The sequence below is a fragment of the Cydia strobilella genome, chromosome 2, assembly GCF_947568885.1.
Source record: "Cydia strobilella chromosome 2, ilCydStro3.1, whole genome shotgun sequence".
Taxonomy (NCBI): domain Eukaryota; kingdom Metazoa; phylum Arthropoda; class Insecta; order Lepidoptera; family Tortricidae; genus Cydia; species Cydia strobilella.
In genome coordinates, this window is record NC_086042.1 from 21,280,825 (window position 1) to 21,301,421 (window position 20,597).

At 38.8% G+C, this 20,597-nt stretch overlaps 1 protein-coding gene across 1 annotated transcript; it reads left to right on the plus strand.

Annotated features, from left to right (window-relative positions):
• Nucleotides 1–464: 464 nt before the first annotated feature.
• On the plus strand, nt 465–20,072 carry LOC134753320 (thioredoxin domain-containing protein 5 homolog). Its single transcript, XM_063689177.1, has 8 exons — nt 465–796; nt 4,118–4,254; nt 5,093–5,211; nt 6,795–6,938; nt 15,611–15,766; nt 16,847–17,037; nt 17,693–17,819; nt 19,331–20,072. The coding sequence occupies exons 1-8, from the start codon at nt 633–635 to the stop codon at nt 19,475–19,477; spliced, it is 1,185 nt and encodes a 394-aa protein (XP_063545247.1). The 5' UTR covers nt 465–632; the 3' UTR covers nt 19,478–20,072.
• The last annotated feature ends 525 nt before the right edge of the window (nt 20,073–20,597 follow it).

Consider the following 20,597-nt stretch of genomic DNA (forward strand, 5'->3'; position numbering starts at 1 on the left):
GTTTGAATAAGCAAAAACTGAAATTTTAATAATATCTAATGATAAGAATTCCTATTAAAATTAAAAATGAATAAATTAAATATATAATTCACAAATATTTATAAATTCCACCCCAATAATTAACTTATTGTATTTACGAGCTTTTTACATTATTTTTACGGTACTCATAAAGTTTAAGCCTAAGAAAACAAACTAGTACTACAAACGTCGAATCATAGGAAAGCTTTAAAAAGAGAGCTAATAAGAATTCGAAGAAGTTGTACTTATTTAAAGAAGCCAATCACTATCCAGCAAGGTAGTGAATAATAAAGATAAATGGAAGCTAACTCGAGACTGTTTGAGATAGTGCTAAAAATGTTGGTTTCAGCGTATCAAATGACATCTGTCTAACATTGTCAACTGCCTTCTTGACATTTGATACCATTTTCAATCATCATACAGTTGTGTCAAATACTGTGAATCTTTCTAATCTCGTTCTCGATTCTTTGCCAATGAATGCGTGCAATATGTACATTCATAAATAGATGTATTTAATTTAGTTCAATCGAATAACATCATTATACGTGTGAAGTGAAAATGTAGCTCTGTCATGTTCATTATTTAATCGTACATTAAACGTCGTAATAAGAATAATGTTCCGGCTTAAGAACTTCGCTTCTTTACTTCTAGTCTATTTAGTGTTCGTTCCTAATTTCGTAGCACCTGAAGATGGCACGGTGTACGAATACGATCCCGACAGCTTCCAGCGGCAGATTGAAGATTTGAATGGAAACTTTATTATGTTTTACGCACCTTGGTAAGTGATTATTGGAGGAAAATGAATGGCGTTCTAAAAGCCTTATCGCAGGTCAAATACCAATCCTTAATTTGTTTTGGATGCCGAGTCCACATATTGCGCCAACGTAGGCCAATCTCATCTTCCTCGCGTTGTCCCGGCATTTTGTCACGGCTCATGGGAGCTTGAGGTCCGCTCGACAATGAATCCCAAGAATTGGCGTAGGCAGTAGTTTTTACAAAAGCGACTGATCTTACCTTCCAACCCAGAGGGGAAACTAGGTCTTGTTGGGATTAGTCCGGGTTCCTCACAATGTTTTCCTTCACCGAAAAGCGACTGGTAAATATCAAAAGATATTTCATACATAAGTTCAGAAAAACTCATGGGTACGAGCCGGGTTTTGAACCCGCAACCTCCTGATTGCAAGTCGCACACTTACCGCTAGGCCACCAGTGCTTCAACGTAAGCCAATCTAAGGGACGCATTTATGCGTTAGAGGAAGCAAGTGATATTGCTATCTCATTCCACCGCATAGCTACATCCCTTAGATTAGCCTACGTTGGTCCAATTCCAATATGTGGACTCGGTAGAATACAGTACTGTCAGCTTTACAACATAAAGTCAAATTGTCTTTTTTTAAATTCTTTATAACATATACTTTGAATAAAATTTTATTAGCCTGACATTATAAGCCTGACAAACAAGTCATGTCAGTAACAGCAGAATAAATAATCTTTAATAGAAAAAGACGAACTTCAGAAAATATAGTGCATCTCATTAACAATTATAATTAGCCTCAAGACTTTTAAAAATCTTTTATGGTAGAGAAATTTCATTCCGGTATACATGAGGAGTTCCATTTCACCAAATAGCACTATTTAAATGCAAATGCATTTTAGATATAAACTAAAAATCGCTATAAGTGTATGTATAGTTCAGGAGTTTCCTCAATTTGTCATAAAATCCATTATCAGAACTCAAGCTTGACAAAAATGTGACTTGAAAACTTAACATGCTTAACAAACATAATGAAGAGAACAAATTGCCAAACGTGAACTATGCGTTGTTGAAGAGTTCCATTTTGATCATCACCAGCAGTTCCATTTCACCATACATCACTGTTTTGAATGTAAATGCTTGATTTGTTGATGATAATACAAAAATCACTGCATGTGAAGTTGACGAAATATAAAGTGAGCCGATCTTGTTTAAACTTGTTCGAGAGATCGGCTCTCTTTATATTTCGTCAACCTTACCTATGCTTATAAGATTTGAGTAGTTCCCTCCATACCTCATGAATCCCATCATCAAAACTGGGTTTTGTCAAAAATGGAACCAATCTGGATGTATATACTTTTAATCAAAACATGAATTTTCAATACACATTTAAAGAAAAGATACTACCAAATTGGTTTTTTTCCTCCATTTTTTATTGGAGGAAAAAACCTGACACATCTAAGATTTGCGGATGATCTGGCCCTGTTTGCAAGAAGTAGTAAAGACTTAGAATCAGGGGTCGGAAACCGGTATTTGCTCCATACAAAAATACCGGTATTATTACGTTCTTTTTCGTTCTTTTGTTTATAATTTCATTTTTAATGGGACGTTTTAATAATGCAAAATTGTTTCCTAAATACATGATTCAGTCCTACGTAATGAGCATAAAATAATTCAAAATATTGGGCTATTTCGGGGTTTTTTAAAAATACCGGTTCCGAGCCCTGCTTAGAATATATGATGAACACATTGAACATAAAGAGCAAAAAAGTTGGACTTGAAATGAACTATAGCAAATCTAAAGTTATGTCAAATAGCAACAAAAATCAGATAACTATAAAAAATGAAAATATAGAGTATGTCGACCAATACATATACCTGGGAAAACAAGTAAGCTTCAACCCAAATGCAAACGAACAGGAAATTGAGAGAAGAACTAAAAACACCTGGAATAAGTACTGGAGTCTAAAAGAAACCCTAAAAAGCGACCTACCTATCAAGCTTAAGAAGAAGGTAATGGAAACATGGAAATTCACTTCAAAGGCCAAAAGGACGATAGTTTCATGCCAAAGGGGCAGTATACTTAAAATAAGAAAAATTTACAAGATCAGACATTCCATAATCCGAGAAAAAACTAAGCTTATAGACGCACTAAGCCAGGCCCAGAAACAAAAATGGAGATGGGCTGGCCATGTTGCCAGACTCCAAGACGAGAGGTGGACTTTTCACACAACGGCCTGGAAAGGTCCAGACGAAAAGAGGAAGAGAAGACGGCCATTGGCACGATGGTTGGACGACATAATTAAAACAGTGGGGGCCAACTGGATATGGGAGGCCCAAGACCGAAGAAAGTGGCAGAATCTGGAAGAGGCCTATACCTCTTAGGAGGGTTCTGGAGTGATCATAGACATATTGGGTTTAAAAAAAATTAGATTAAGTTTCATTACCCGGAAATAAAAGGCTTTTTTATTTTTATTATTTTTATACTACCAAATTGAGAACTTCCTCCTTTTGAAATCTTGAAGTTGGTTAAAAAACTATACTCACCTGTTTCTTGGGGTTATAATACTATCATAAAAAAAAGACAGTATGATTCTCTCTGCCTATGTTCCACTGACAAACAATTCTTGCCAAACTATAGTTACTTACTGCTAGCCTTTCTCCACAGACATCTTGTCTGGTTGCTCTTGGCATAGGCCTCTCCCATATTCCTCCACGAGTCCCTGTACAGAGCCTGTCTTCTCCAGAAGGCTCCAGCCACCTGCCTGAACTCGTCTTCCTGTCTCATTTTTTATCTTCCATCATCCCTTTTTCCGTCTCTTGGGTACCATGTTGTGATGTCTTTTGACCATTTTTCTCTTTTGTCTTGGAGCATGTGGCCGGTCCACTTCCATCTCAGTTTTTTCAGTGTGTGGTTTACGTCGATTATTTTTGTTCTCTTTCTAATGTCCTCCAGTTTTATTTCATCTCTAAGTTTTATATTCAACATGCTTCTTTCCATACTATTTTGGCATACTTGGAGAGCTTTCCTCTCTTTGACAGTTAGGGCCCAAGTTTGACATCCATATGTAAGGCAGGGAAGGATACAAGTGTATGTGGTTGTTCTTCACTATTTCCTTTAATGACCAATATCTTTTCCATGAGCTCCCGATTCTAGTGTTTACTTCTTGTTGTGTCAAGTTTTGCATCTTCATAGCCAAACTATAGTTACTGTAGTCCAAATCTGTGAGTGTGTATATTACTTTTTATTCTTCTCATGCTTCCATGAGAGAGAGACCATGTACAACTAGAATGACTATGCGTAAGACTGAAAGTTAATCGATCACCTTTATTTTGATGTTATAGGTGCCGACATTGCACAGACTTCCAGCCAATGTGGGCTGAGTTGGCAGAGCTGGTAAACACCAAGGAGTCCGAGTTTGCCATTGCCCAGGTTGACTGCACTAGACATGCCGGGTTGTGCCAAGACAATGGCATCACTGGTAAGTAGAGTCTGGCCACTGGTCTTCAACACCCTAAAAATTTAAATAAATAAATATTATAGGGACATTGTTACACAAATTGACTGAGTCCCAAGGTAAGCGCAGTTAGGCTTGTAATGTGGGTACTCAGACAACGATATATATATATATGTATAACATACAAATCCTTAAATACATAGAAATCATCCATGACTCAAAAACAAATATCTGTGCTTGTCACACAAATAAATGTCCTTACCGGGATTCGAACCTAGGACCATCGACTTCATAGGCAGGGTCACTACCCAAGTACCCACTAGGCCAGACCGGTCGTCCAAATTTAGTCTTAGGGAGGCAGCAGACAGCCACTTTTTGTAGCGCTTCAGTAGCGCGTTTGTCTAGCGACTCCTTGTCACAGTTGCAATGCGCGACAGAAGTGATGTAGTAGCGACTGTATTGCTACAGCATTGTTACTCGGGTATGGGAAGAGTGGAGAGTTACTGTATCACGGCTGTATCGACGCTGAATCGCGTCTGTATCGATGCTGAATCTAGTGGCTAATTACTTTCAAAATAAGGTGTCAATGATTTTAATTCGTGTTTTGTTAGTATCCTGCGGATCGAGAAGAAAACAAAAGCCAAGTTTGCTCCAGCACCAGCAGGTCTACAAATGTTGTTAAAATTGTAAACACACAAAGGCTCATAAATAAATTATGAACTTGCAGCAAACTTTTTTAATCATCAACATTATATATGTCATTAGGATTAAAGTATGATAATTAAACTTTGGTATTAGAATTCACAACATATAAGAAGTTTGACCATATTGTCTTAATTAACGAAAGAAACACCATGTACAGGCTACCCAACGCTTTTGTACTACCACAAGAACTCATTCCTGCCGGTGGAATACAAGGGCACGCGTGACCTGCCCTCCCTCACTCTCTTTCTCAGTGAAGTCTTCAATGCTAAAACTGAGGTAAGTACAGGTAACTCAGCTACACAACCTATAAATTAATTATTTTTCACTACACCAGCTCGTAAAGGCTCTCCAGGTATATTCTTGAAAAACGAATGAGAAAGTTACAAGTTACCCACAAGAGTGGCAAAGTAATTTCATGCAAATTTTGACTTGTTTTCTCATGTTGGTTGCAATGGTTTTAATAAATATTTATATAATAGTGTTTTACAGTCAGTATTTACTATATAACATTTAAAACCTTCGCGCTTTGTACACATATTAAATCACATGTATGTATGGGTCTATCGCGAATTTATTTTGTTACCTTTATTTACCGACGTTTCGACACAAGCTGGTCGTAGTCGCGGCTAACTGACGTCCCAGCAAAATGTCAAACCCAGGTCAAACCAGAGATTTGTGTGACTACCCGACGAAAAGTGTATGAAAAAGTAAGGGGTAGAGTAGACAACACATTTCCAAACCACCCACTACACGTAAATGCGTAAATGCATAGAGTAACTTATACTAGAGCGGTACTGTCATAGTAAATTTTGTAACCCCAGTAAATTCACTGCCATCTGTCGACACACTTTAAAACTAAAATTGAAGATTTGTAAAAATACGATAAAATGTATATAAATATAGATAAATGATTTTTTTTATTTGCATTAATTATTTTGATGATTTTGACCCATGTTCTTTCACTGATATGCGTTAAAATTGTTAAATAACAAACGAAACCGTCAACGCCATCTATACGACTGTAGGCCAAAACTAGTAGCGCCCTCTGAACGAGAATCAAATTTTCTTGATTTTCGAGGCACGTTTTTTCCTTAGACTGTATCCATCTATTACGGAGTTATATCTATCTTTGGTAAATGTTAATTATTGTCAATAGTCCGACACGCAACACTCACAACATCCACGCACACATCCGAAGATAGATCCCTTGGCTTTAACTTCTGGATCACTGGTCCCCAAGTTGCCGATATGTTAAATTCATCTTGCCTATTAAAATTTTTGGGGTGTTTTTTGATTTCAATCGCCTCTTGCACAAATCGAGGATAATAATGGCGTAATGGTAATACGTGATAGACCCGATTATAAATGTGATTTAGTATTTACTATGGTTTGCTATATGGTAAAAAAATTGTGTTCACTCTATAACAGTTTACGGTAAACGGGGTACGCTGGTTCGATTCCAGCTCTGGACACTGGAGGCTTTGGTCATTTTTTCCTTCGTATATGATATTTATTTCAGTCTATAACAGTTTGTTTAACCCTCGTGCTATGAAACCCTCGCAACGCTTATGATTCCAATTTTCGAACCCAACTGTGGCAATTTTTGCTTGCTCGGGTATGAATATTATCAAGAGGGGTTAACGCATTCACTGCCAGGGGGCGTGGCCTAGGAACAAACTTGTATGACGGTGAACGCACATGTGCGTTGGGGGCAGTGAATGTGTTAAACAACAACTTCTACACCCCGTAATACAAATAACTATTCTTTGTAGATTACATTAATAAGTAGAAAGAAACACATATGCAATTAAAAAAAAAAAAATATTTTTTTAAAAATAACTTTCTGTTGCCTTTTTTAGGACTCTAATGCCAAGAAAAGCCAGAGTAGTGAAGTTAAATCCTACAGCGGTATGGCACATCTTACAGATCACAATATTGAGAAGTTTGTAGCCAAAGGGCAGCACTTCATTATGTTCTACGCGCCATGGTGCCAGGCTTGTCAGGTATAGTGGTATTTATTTAATTTCATTTTGATTGCAAAATTAGCTAAGAAGTATGTGTTCTCTTACTTACTAGTGAAATTCCACTCACTGAATAGTAGATAAACAAATAATAAATATTATGAGACAATCAATTAGAAAATATAGTAGATATTTACATTGCCCTTATTCATGAATCTTTACAAGCCTCAATTAGTTAATTTTTGTTTTATTTTTTCATCTTCCCTTTCTTACAAATTCATATGAGAGAATTGACAGATGCCAGTTGCACCATCCGTACTTGACAGGTGCAACCGACCCTTAGAGTCGGTTGCACCAAACTGTTTGTCATCGTAAAAGAGTTCGCTAAATTTTATTGTATGGAAAGTTTCATAATAAACCGCCGCGGCGCGCCGGGTGACGTTGATCAGTCTTAGTCATACTTGTTATGGCCATTTTTTGCCCGGATGCTGCACTTCATGATAAAAGCAAGCCGCTTTGCACAGTGCTAGTAGGGACCAAACTGAGTGATTTGACCCGCAGCAGCGCAAGTTTCACCCCTTAGGAACAGAGATGGCGCCACTTCTTTAAAAAATATTTCAAAAAATTCTACAAGCTAAACCAATGAACCGATTTAAATGTTTAATATCTCAAATGAAAGCTCATTATATACATTACTTTTAAAAAATACTCAAAAAATATATACTGATTACTTTCGACAAAAAACGGCATCTTAAGTTTTTTTTTTACTCGATTGATAGTTTTTACTTGGTTTCTCAAAAAAAATGTATGGAACATGAATAGCTTAATGCATGTATATATTACTGAATAAATAACAAGTATTATAAAAAAAAACCGACTCCGATACCTCTCATACTTCACGAAATATAAAAGTTTGAATGTGAGTGTAAATTTCTTCAAAATATATTTCAAAAAATTCTACAAGCTTAACTATCTAATCATATAATATAATTATATAATCTGTGATTTCACACATCGGAATAAAATAACTTTCCGTGTGGCTTAGGACCTTTTCAATTGAGAGCTCGCTCTAATGGTTTTAGTTTCAAAGGTTCCGTTTATGGTTTGTATCTTGGTGTACTACCCCGTACTCCCCGTAGTAGAATTAAAAGCATATAAGAGTCACAAAAACTTTTAGGTGATTAGGCTAATCGTTTGACTGCGATAATTATCTGATTTAGCTTCCTATTTTTTGGTTAAAAAAACTTTTTTTTCCATATTTCTTCCGTTAATATTTTTATTTTTGCCATTTTTATTTTTTTGGGTATTTATGCCCTTTGTTCCGAAAGTACAAGACTTGCTCCGGTGCGGGCGTATATGCTATGATGGACACCTCTTGGTCCTTTGCACCCTGTATGGCATCCTTTAGCGAGGAATATCCTCGCGATGCTACAATGGTACTTAGTTTGTCATTGCGCAGACCCTCTGCGAATTTATTTATCGCCATTTTTTCATTTAGAGGTTGCAAGATTTTATAGGCCTCTGGCTTCCCATTTGCCTGTATTACTGTGAGGTTTACGAATAATTCCTCTAACTCTTGGCCATATCGCTCGATTGTCCTATTCCCTTGTTTTGTAGTTAATAGTTTTGTTTGTATCGCGGTTGCTGATTTCGTTGGTAATAGTCGGAGCTTCATTTCATCAATTAAATTGGTTACACTGGTATGCTTATCTGATATGGTAAGTTTTGCACTTTGAGTTAGACGAGTTTTAGTCACGAAGTTTATTAACATTTTTGCGTCTGATTCCTTGATTAGTGTAGAATACAATTCTATGGCGTCTATAAGCTGTTTAGTAACGGCCTCTGAACCGTCCATGGGTGGCAGCAGTGCTGCCGCCGTTTTTAGGTGAAAACTGTCATTAGAAGTCATTGTGTCTTGTTCGTATGTGGTTATGATTTTAATTTGTCATGTAATTTTTGAATGTCAGTCATAATTGTCTGTACGTTATTTACATATAATGTTCACATTTATTGTGAAACTGATATTTTACAACAGTCTTTACACCTTAATAAAAAAAAAATCGCAAATTATCAAATTAACGCAGTTGTGTTGAATTTGTACCTGTAGTTGCTGTTGCGCACTGGCGGTGGGGTTAGTGGAGAAGGGCTGTTGCAGGTGAGGCGGGTGCTAGACGCTCTGCTCTGCCTTGTTGGTGTTGCGCATCATCGTTGATACCGCTGGCGTTGTTGGAGGTTCCGCTCTGAGCGATGATGACCTCTTCTTTTCTGTCCTTTGTGCACTGACTTCCCATGACTTGACTTTGATGGTACTGGCTTTCGCTGGTGCACTGGAGCTGACTGGCTAGTGGCTTTTAAGCTGGGGCTGCCTCGAGCAGCCCGACTGGCAGGCGCAGTGCCATGAAGTGGCTGGCTGGCTGACTGGCACGGCTGGCACGGTGGTTGGGCAGCCGGGCAGCGTCTAAGCTGGGGCTGCCTCGAGCAGCCCCACTGTCACGGTCGCCATGAAGTGTGGGACGTCCAGGGGTATAATGACAACACTAGAGTTGAGCATAGAATGAATCTTTATTGCAAATGTTGGCCTTATATACTAGTGAAACGTACACATGTTTCTTTGTTCTGGTTAATTGTTGCGTAATAATCGAATTAAAATAGATTTCCTTTGTTTGTGTTCATTAGAGCATGAATGCTACATATGGGAGTGTGACGTATCAAATCAGATGGGAGATAGGTATTAGTTGTACAGGGTGATCTTCGGCTGTGGCCTACACCACAGACCGATTTCAATGTTTAATATCTCAAATAAAAGCTCATTATATACATTACTTACAAAAAAATACTCATAAAACATATACTGAACCCTTTTGGCAAAAAACGGCATCTTAAGTTTTTTTTTTACTCGATTGATAGTTTTTACTTGATTTCTTAAAAAAAATATTATGGAACATGAATAGTTTAATAAATATATATATAGTACTGAGTATATAAAAGTATTACAAAAAAACCCGACACCCATACCTTTCATTCTTCACGAAATATTTAAGTTCAATTATGCACGTTCTTACAAATAAATCCTTTAAAAGAAATCTTCTACCGCAGTAAGTGCACTGGTTTTAATATGAAATGTGTCATATGAAAAGAAATCACCCAATTTATTTTAATAAATAAAAAAATTATAAATAAAAACTGAATAAAGTTTTTTCCTGGTGGTGAATTACAAAAAAATATAACAAATCTAAAATTAGGAATTATTTTTATTTAAAGTGACTACATTTGTAAACAAAAAACTTAAATGTCCTCTTCGGGTTCATATTTCATATTTATTTATTGCAACCATGGTTTTATAGGTATTACAAATTCTTGGTAGTTCCACATGGACCCCGTGGGGGCATAGCAATATTACATGCATACTTAGAATCTAATCTTAAATCTATGTGTATAATATAAAAGTAGGTCAATTTAGTAGTTTTTATACATATAAGCCGAATTAAATCAGATAATTGTCAGTGTATTAAATACAAAAATAAACGGGCAACTAATTATTACTAGGTGATGTCAAATTATATGGTTCACCGGTAGATGTAAAACTGAAAAAGAAAAGTCGTTTGGTTAAGTACTCATACCATTCCAATACTACAAAATCACTGATCATACATGAACTGGTTGCTGTAGATTACTGTTGAATTATTTTTGTGCCTAGTTGATAAACCTATAATTTTGTGCCAGACCTATAATTAGTGGTCAGCATGCAAAATAACCCTGGATTGAAAATTACATTAACTTACTTTTGATTTGTACAGCCACATTTGCATGATTTACACTGGGCTGTGCATGGCTAGCTGACGCGACGACACCCACAATGCATAGTTTAGCAGCCAGATTTGCAGCCACAATGGTCCAAGAGGCTTAATTGAGACCAAATCGCTGTAAATGCCGACCATTCCGGAGTCCAACTCTCTTTTTCTCTCAACTCTGGTTTCAGAGCGTTTCCCCATATATGGCCCTCTTGGTAAGCTGCTCGAAGTGCATGTTTATAGAGAGCAGCTGATGTAGGTGGCAGGGTTGGCAGGTTCTAATTTCTCAGCCAAATCAGATTTGTTCCCTGAACGACGCCCTCCATTGACTGACAACGAAGGTGGACAAATTTGGTTTTCGTACTGGAAGAATTCGTTCAGATCAAGCTGCCTTTCTCTGGCCACTATAAAAAGACGGGAAAATAGGAGTATGTCAACTTTTAAGTTTTTGATTTTGTCAGTTGTCAGGTGTGTAACTACATATTTTAATTTTAGTATAAAGTAACCCTAGATTTGTGTTATTGTTTGGCCAAACGGAACACATAAACGTAAATGAAGTTCACAAATATTTGTTTGCTTCAAAAAACAAGCTTGTGTCAAGCCTGCCTACATCCTACCTACATCAGCTGCTCTCTATAAACATGCACTTCGAGCGGCTTACCAAGCGGGCCATATATGGGGAAACGCTATGAAACCAGAAGTTTCCATACCATGTCCATCTTCTTGGGGATGGACTGAGGAAAAAGAGAGTTGGACTCCGGAATGGTCGGCAGTTACAGCGATTTGGTCGCATATAAGCCTCTTGGACCATTGTGGCTGCAAATCTGGCTGCGAAACTATGCGTTGTGAGTGTCGTCGCGTCAGCTTACCATGCACAGCCCAGCGTAAATCATGCAAAGGTGGCTGTACAAATCAAAAGTAAGTTAATGTAATTTTCAATCCAGAGTTATTTTGCATGCTGACCACTGATTATAGGTCTGGCACAAAATTATAGGTTTAATGGTAATCAACTAGGCACAAAAATAATTCAACAGTAAATCTACAGCAACCAGTTCACGTATGATCGGTGATTTTGTAGTATTGAAATGGTACGAGTACTTCTCAAAACGACTTTTTTTTCAGTTCTACATCTACCGGTGAACCCGAAGAGGACATTTAAGTTTTTTGTTTACAAATGTACTCACTTTAAATAAAAATAATTCCTAATTTTAGATTTGTTATATTTTTTTGTAATTCAGCACCAGGAAAAAACTTTATTCAGTTTTTATTTACTAATTTTTTATTTATTAAAATAAATTGGGTGATTTATTTTCATATGACACATTTCATATTAAAATCAGTCCACTTACTGCAGTTGAAGATTTCTTTTAAAGAATTTATTTGTAAGAACGTGCATAATTGAACTTAAATATTTCGTGATGAATGAAAGGTATGGGTGTCGGGTTTTTTTGTAATACTTTTATATACTCAGTACTATATATATATTTATTAACTATTCATGTTCCATAATTTTTTTTTATGAAATCAAGTAAAAACTATCAATCGAGTAAGAAAAAAAACTTAAGATGCCATTTTTTGCCAAAAGTATTCAGTATATGTTTTTTGAATATTTTTTATAAGTAGTATATATAATGAGCTTTTATTTGAGATATTAAACATTAAAATCGGTAGAATAGTTTAGCTTGTATAATTATTTGGAATATATCTTGAAGAAATTTACACTCACATTTAAACCTTCATATTTCGAGAAGTATGAGAGATATCGGTGTCGGGTTTTTTTTTATAATACTTGATATTTATTTAGTAATATATACATGCATTAAACTATTCATATTCCATACAATTTTTTTGAGAAATCAAGTAAAAACTATCAATCGAGAAAAAAAACAAACTTAAAATTCCCGTTTTTATCAAAAGTATTGAGTATATATTTTTTGAGTATTTTTTTTAAAGTAATGTATATAATGCGCTTTCATTTGAGATATTAAACATTTAAATCGGTTTATTGGTTTAGCTTGTAGAATTTTTTTAAATATTTTTTAAAGAAGTGGCGCCATCTCTGTTCTTAAGGGGTGAAACTGCCGCTGCTGCGGGTCAAATCGCTCAGTTTGGTCCCTACTATCACTGTGCAAAGCGGCTTGCTTTTATCATGAAGTGCAGCATTTTGTTCATAACAAGTATGACTATCTGTCAAGTGCGGATGGTGCAACTGGCACTAAGACGAACGAATTAATAGCTAATTGAGGCTTGTAGCGCGTTTATGAATAAAGTCCTGCGCAAACCGGCGGATCGCAGCGCAGATCACCGAGAAGGACTCCACGCAGCGCACACTGACGAGGTAAAATCATCCCCGAATCCCACGAGCGCCCGTTAACGCGGCGCCGGCGGCCAGCGCACCAGGGAGCACTTCGTCACCCATTAACAACATATTAACCCGAGTAGAACATAAAAACTTTTATAAAAAAAAGATAAACCGACTTCAAAAAGGATGAAATAAAATATTATCCTTTTTAGGGTTCCGTGTTTAAGTATATGCGTTACCAACTGATATGTTTGAAGTCGGTGCCAAGCCAAATTTTAAACCATATATTCATAGGGATTTTGGTGCAATTCGATAAAGATGCGGCTATATAAGTATGTACGTTGGATTACCTAATGCAGCGTACTACGTAGGCGAACAACACGCGAATGCGAAGCGGCGCGGCACGGCGCCTTAATTAATCCTTTGATACCTATATAGAAGTGTCCTACGTGGGCGATCTCGTTGCGAACGCGAACGAATTGGGCCGGCCGCGCCGTGCCGCTTCGCTTCGTGTTCGCGAGTGTTCGCCTATGTAAGACGCAGCGTTACACGACGACAATAAACGAACTTCCTGTACACCTCAGAACAGAACACACGGTTGAACCTTCTTGGCGCAGTTCGTACCATGCTTGTCGGCACGTTAGTGTAAATCTAATACGTTTTGTCGTCGTATTTTTTTAAAGAGCATTTCTTACTAATTCTTAAACAGTCATAGCACGCAAGTGTGGGATTGGGACTGAGTTATTTTCTGTCGCTTATCCAGAGGACTACATTTCAAAATATAAAACAATTCAAGGAACCTTCATGCAAAATTTCAGCTAAAGCGGTTCAGTTGTTTAGCCATGAAAAGGTAGCAAAGAGGCAGACATAAAAGCTTTCACGTTTATAACATTTGTACAGTTGTAATGGGTTTTATAGACATAAAGCTGATTATTTTTGACTGGTATTGTTACTACTTGGAGTACTTGGCTTGGCACCGACTTCAAACATATCAGTTGGTAACGCATATACTTAAACACGGAACCCTAAAAAGGATAATATTTTATTTCATCCTTTTTGAAGTCGGTTTATCTTTTTTTTATAAAAGTTTTTATTTTTCCATTTTTAGTTTTAAGACATTGTTAAGAGCGTGACGCATGAATGAAAAACATATTCATGTTTATCTGTAAATTCGTAAACTTTATTAAATAATCAGAATTTTCGTCGAGTCCGTCTGGGAAATCATTCCTGTCAGTAAATCCATTCTCCGCCCCGCCACTGACCCAATCCCTCAAACCCCCCGATCACTCAACCTCACAGCACATCAACCCCTGATCACTGAACCCCTCGACCCTAAACCACCAACCCTTCAACCGCCATTCCCCGACCCCTAACCCCAGACCCCTTAACTCCTAACCCTAACCCCAATCCCTTAACTCCCAACCCCTCAGTCTCCGACCCATCAACTCACCTCCCCTCAACCCCCAACCTCAAACCCCCCAAACACTAATACCCTCTACCTTCACCTCTCAGTCTCTTTGGTTGTTTCCAACACTACCTACATCAAAAATCATAATACACATACGAGGGAAGTTATCAGTAGCCTTACCACGAGTTTGACATTGATATATTCGCTATCGTTTGCGTAACTTACTGTTTATGCATGTCGCTTGTACTGGCGTATTAGTGTACAAAGTAAGTTACGAAGAATATTTAGTGCCAAACTCGTGGTTAGGCTACAGTTGCACTACATCAAATTGGTGGTATTGGTGAGGAAATGCTTGAGTTACTTTAGAAAACACCGAAATTACCATACACGTGCCTTTAAAAATTGAGGAGTTCCCTCAATTCCTCACGGATTCCATCATCAGATCAAAACCAAAAATATTACGAAAACACCTTGGAGAGGTAACTTCTTTCAAACAGAAAAAGTATAACTCAAATCGGATCATGGGTGCCGGAGTAATCGCTAAAATCATTATCATCAAAACAATCATCATCATCAGCTCCACTTCATCAAATTGGTGGTTTTCTAGAAAAAATGATCAAGTTGCTTAAGAAAACGACCAAATCACCATACATGTGCCTTTAAAAATTGAGGAGTTCCCTCAATTCCTCATGGATCCCATCATCAGAACAGCACCAGATTAATGTGGAACCACCTTGGTGGTAGTTCCTTTCAAACAAAAAAAGAATTGTTCAAGTCGGACCACGGGTCTCGGAGTAATTGCTGAACATCCTACATTAAAAAAAAACATCATCACTATCTTCAAAACAATCATCATCATCAGGTCCACTTCATCAAATTGGTCGTTTTCGAGAGAAAATGCTCAAGTTGCTTATGAAAACACCCAAATCACCATACATGTGCCTTTAAAAATTGAGGAGTTCCCTCAATTCCTCAGGGATCCCATCATCAGATATGAACCAGATTAATATGGGACCAACTTGGAAGTAGCTCCTTTCGAACAAAAAAAGAATTACTCAAATCGGACCACGGGTCTCGGAATAATCGGTGAACATACATAAAAAAAAATATATATATAGCCACAACCGAATACAGAACCTCCTCCTTCTATGAAATTGAAGTCGGTTAATAACCCGTTTAAAATAGTTTTAACTTATTTCAAATCGTTTCTTAGAGATTGGCTCCAGTGTGGGCGGAGTTGGGTGCGCATTACGCGCACAACGAGTACATCCAGATCGGCAAAGTGAACTGCATGGACAACGAGCTGACCTGCGCCACCTTTGACATCAAACAGTACCCCTACCTGCTGTGGATCGTGCACGGCCGAATTGTGAGTACACTCTACTATGAGGTGGCCCTTAGTGTAGTGTAGTGGTGTGTGGGGTGGCTCCCACACTAGTGTCTCCCGAGCGTCGGCGTCTAACCAAACTCTATGGCTGCTGCTCGACGCAACGTTGGCGCAACTGCGCAGCGTAGACGCCGACGCTCAAAAGACGCTAGTGTAGGGTGTAACTGTATTAATGTAATATACTGCCACAAGCCTGGCCTTAGCCTCTTTAGTTCTGCGCGTTTTGCGTTTACATTTGGCTAACAACGACCCTTTACTAAGATCAAATGGTTCAGGCGACATTCCCTTACCTAATGCTACCCTGTATACATATGTATACTACACAGGACGCCACACATGGCAATGGACAACCCAAGGTGATTAAATTTATTCTGTGCGAGCATGCACTGAACAATCTGTGTCATTTATACCTATTCTCATAATCATCCCTAAGTTAGCTCGTAGTCTTGGCCTTGGTCTATCTTTAAGCTTAGAAACAAATTAAAAGTGGAAAAATTCACTGTCTTGGGTGGGACTTGAAGTACTTGAACCCACGACCACCGCTAGCCCGGTGCTCTTCCATCTGAGCTACCAAGATCTTACCCAATACAGCTAATTTCCACCATATATGAGCCTTAGGGAAGCCCTGCCTAGCTACATCTACCGTAAGTGTTATACTTCTTAAACGGCTACCAGAGTTCCAAGTCATATTTTTCTAAGCTTAATAGCATCGTTCACAGACGTTTCTGCTTGATACAAAATTAATTTGGCTTGGCATATCTTATCTTTGCCGTACGATGCGTTCAGCTACAGCTGACTTACACAGGTGTAAGTTGCAGAAAGTTTCCAAATACTTGGTAAAGTTCTCGAAAACTTTTGGAAAATAAAAGGATATTCCAAAACTTGAAAATGTTCTTGAACATTTTGGAAAATGGCTCAAGGAATAAAGAAACTTTCCTAATTTTTATTTATTCAAGTTTTTAGAAACTATAACTTGCACGTCTGTAGGTAGTCCTGCGTGACATTGTGCATGAAGGCAGCAAAATTTATATAGAACAGGCGCTAATGAATGAATTCTCTTAGATGGGAGTAGCCAACGCCGAGACGCTGGAAGAGCTAAAGGCCTACGTGGAGAAGATGCTGCTGGCAGAGAACCACGACCCGGAGAAGTTCATGAAGAAGAAGAAGGCGCTGCCCGTCGCGCGCATCTCCGAGGAGACCTTCGAAATCTTCATGGAGAAGGACCTGGTGTTCGTCAACTACTTCGCTCCCTGGTGCGTCATTGGTCCTTTTTACAGTGATAAATAATAGAAGAGGATGGAACTGCCTGTCACATAGACTTTCTATGAGATCTCGAGACCTAACCGTCGATATTTTTATGAAGAACCACTGGACTAACTACCGTGTTATTATAATGACAAAACAAGATAAATAGAAGAAGGCGCTCTTATCTCCAAGAAACCTTTCGAGATTTCATGCAATGCAACCTCGTGGTCGTCATACCCTTTGGGCGTCCGCTATCTGGCACGGTTGCACGGAGCGGGTTAACGAAAAATAATATGAGCAACGCTGACTGGCGAGGGCGCGTGCGACGGATCTTTCCTACAGATTGCACATTGCACCCGCGCCAGCTAGCGGACGCCCTTTCCCTGTCTAGCCGTTGGCAGGCGTGACTCACTCCGCGATTTCGTCGCGCCGCTACAAGTACATGCGGCCGCCCCCAGTTCTGAGGTCTAGCCATAGTAATTGCCGCGCATCGCTACGGTCATAATATCTGTCGTAATAGACGCGTTTTGTTAGAGTGTAAATCTTCTGTACTTAGTACTATTATTTATTCTGTGCTGTTGGTCTCGTTCGAGATCCCTATATACTAGTGTTTAGTCAGATTCAAAAGCAGCTGCCAAATGTAATTTTGTACGTGTGTTGCAGGTGTGCGCACTGTATGCAGCTAAGCCCGCTGTGGCTGAAGCTGGGCGAGCGCTTCCAGAACGAGAGCCGCGTGCTCATCGCCGACGTCGACTGTGTGCGCTCCAAGCCCATCTGCGAGACGGAAATGGTACAATACCCTTTATGAATTCAGCTTTTTTAAAAACCCATTGTATTGTGAGTATCAGGATGGCGGGTGTACATCACACATCAACAAATGGAGCTGCGGTATACGTCAGGAGTTAGTGCTAGCAATGTGCCAAATGTGCGCCAAAATTGGAGCAATGTGCTCTTTAAACTCCAGAGATTTTTAAGATATAAATGACGTCCGCCAAACTGACGTCAGGTTGGCGGGTGCATTTCCAGTTATAGCTAATGGCTGCCTACTCAAGGGTGAAAGTACTGCCTACGGTTAGTGCTCGCAATGTGTTTCCACATGTATGAAGCACAATCAAATTCAGAGAGCGGAGAGAGTAATATGGAATTGAATGAGTATATATATATATATAGACACCTGCTTATTTGAAATAGCAATGATAAAGATATGATTTGTGATATCGCTATTTCAAATAAGCAGGCTTCTATATATATATATATATAGTGATTTTTGTATTTTCATCAACAAATCCAGCATTTCCATTTTAAAAACGTGACATTTGATGAAGTGGAGCTGCTGATGATGATCAGAATGAAACTCTTCAACGACACATAGTTCACGTTTGGCGATTTATTCTCTTCGTTATGGACCCAGACCCAAACTTGGACCTGGACTTTTTTTCGCACTGCGATCCTTACAGAACCGAACTGCTATCAGAAAAGTGGGTTAGGTTAGGTTAGAACTGTGACCCTTACAGAAACGAAATGCTATCAGAACATTGGGTTAGGTTAGGTTAGAACTGTGACCCTTACAGAAACGAAATGCTACTAGAAAAATGGGTGGTTTTACCTCCTTTTAGTTAGGCAAAAGATGCTGTATTTTTCATTTCATTGTGGAGTGCACCATCAACAATAAGTAACCTTTCAACGGCATCCCCCATTGAAGTCGGTTTTTTTTCTTAAAAATTATTTTGCCTATTTTATTGAATAACTTCTAAACTGTTTATCTTAAAATTAAAAAAAAATATATATTTGAGATTCTCACAATGAGCTCTTTCATTTGATATATAACACGATACAGTTTGACAAACTTTATTTTTTTTATTTTCTCATTTACCCCCAAGTGGCCCCCATGTTTAAAATTAATTTCTTTACGTTACATGTCCATCTTTGGGTCACAAACTACATATGTGTACCAAATTTCAACTTAATTGGTCCAGTAGTTTCGGAGAAAATAGGCTGTGACCGACGGACAGACAGACAGACAGACAGACGCACGAGTGATCCTATAAGGGTTCCGTTTTTTCCTTTTGAGGTACGGAACCCTAAAAACGTGCTAGTAGAGAAATGCTATCTAAGCCCATAGGGCCACCCAACGCTAGCGTTTCTCGAGCGTCGGCATCTAGTCAACTCTGCTCGACGCAACGTTGGCGCAACTGCGCAGCAACGCCATATTGCATAGCGCTGACTAGACGCCGACGCTCGAAAGACGCTAGTGTGGGGTGGCTCTAAATTATAAAGTAACTATTTCATTGTATGTTGTAGATAAACGGACTGCCAACGCTGATCCTGTACAAGCACAAGAAGATAGCGCACGTGGAGCACGGCGCGCGGCCGCTCGAGAGCCTCGTGGGGCTCGTCACGGACCACCTCGCCGCGCCCAAGGAGCCCCCGCCCAAAGACGAGTTGTAGGGTTGTAGCTAATATTCACTCATCAACAATTACTGTTATGTAACATTTATGTTACGAGTATATCGCGAATTGATTTGCTATTAATGGGTTAATAGCAAATCAATTCGTCCCAGCCGTAGTCGCCGTAGACTCAGCGGTCGGCAACCTTTTAGCAGCCAAGGGCCACATAGTAGTTAACGAAATTGACGCGGGCCGTACTTTGTTAATATTTATGACTATCAGGTATTGTCGTTTGTCAATATAACATACAAAATACCCAGGGAGGCTCGCGGGCCGCAAGTGAGAGGGTCGCGGGCCGCCTGTTGCCGACCGCTGCGGCGTAGACAATGTCAAAAATATCCAAGTCCAAGGCGTTTTTCACTGACTGTTCTTTGCATACATTTAGTATTAAATCGCGTGTGCGATATCGCGTCCAAAGGACTTAGAGGTATCTATTTTGCCGACGCGATATCGTTACTTCGGGGCTGGAGAGGCTAAGGTGCGTCCAGATCTTTGGTAAGACTTTCGCAAAGCACTCGCGCGCGCTTTACACTCCTCGTGCCGCTCGTGCGGTTCACGAAATGCACACGAGCCGTTAGCGATATTTTTACAAATGGTGCCGGGGATGGCACGCATCTCCTTTTCACTCTTGAATTGTGAATTTTACGTAATATTAAAATCTAAAAGCGAAAGATGTAAGTAATATATTAAATTATTTCATCCAAATCTATTTTTATTGAATACCCAGTCTCAGATACAGAGTACAGTCATAAGCTCATACTGTACACAAGGGCGTCGCCAGCTGATGGGCTAGGGGGGCAGTTAAGATCAAGATATGGTCGATGGCCAAGGGGAAGGGGGGGGGGTACATTTAGTGACAAATTTTATTCTTCCCCCCCTCCACCCACCCTTCCCTGGCGACATAAGTTGACAAGTTATTCGAGATTGTACACAGGTTTTATTTACACTTACAGACTTCGGTTGGGATATAAAAGGAAGTAATCAAATTTAAAACTTTATTGAAAGAAAAGCAAGTAAACAGCAAGATCATAAATCATAATTCAATGTTCGAAGAGTGCTTATGGAATGTTTTAATGATTTTTACAACATTTGGTAGTGGATAGGCATTTTCCCGAAAAGT

Excerpts from the sequence above, each read along its gene's own strand:
- LOC134753320 (XM_063689177.1), top strand. The coding sequence starts at position 633 with ATGTTCCGGCTTAAGAACTTCGCTTCTTTACTTCTAGTCTATTTAGTG. Across the intron at positions 4,255-5,092 it reads CCAAGACAATGGCATCACTG|GCTACCCAACGCTTTTGTAC; the intron begins GTAAGTAGAGTC and ends CACCATGTACAG. Across the intron at positions 15,767-16,846 it reads GGATCGTGCACGGCCGAATT|ATGGGAGTAGCCAACGCCGA; the intron begins GTGAGTACACTC and ends GAATTCTCTTAG.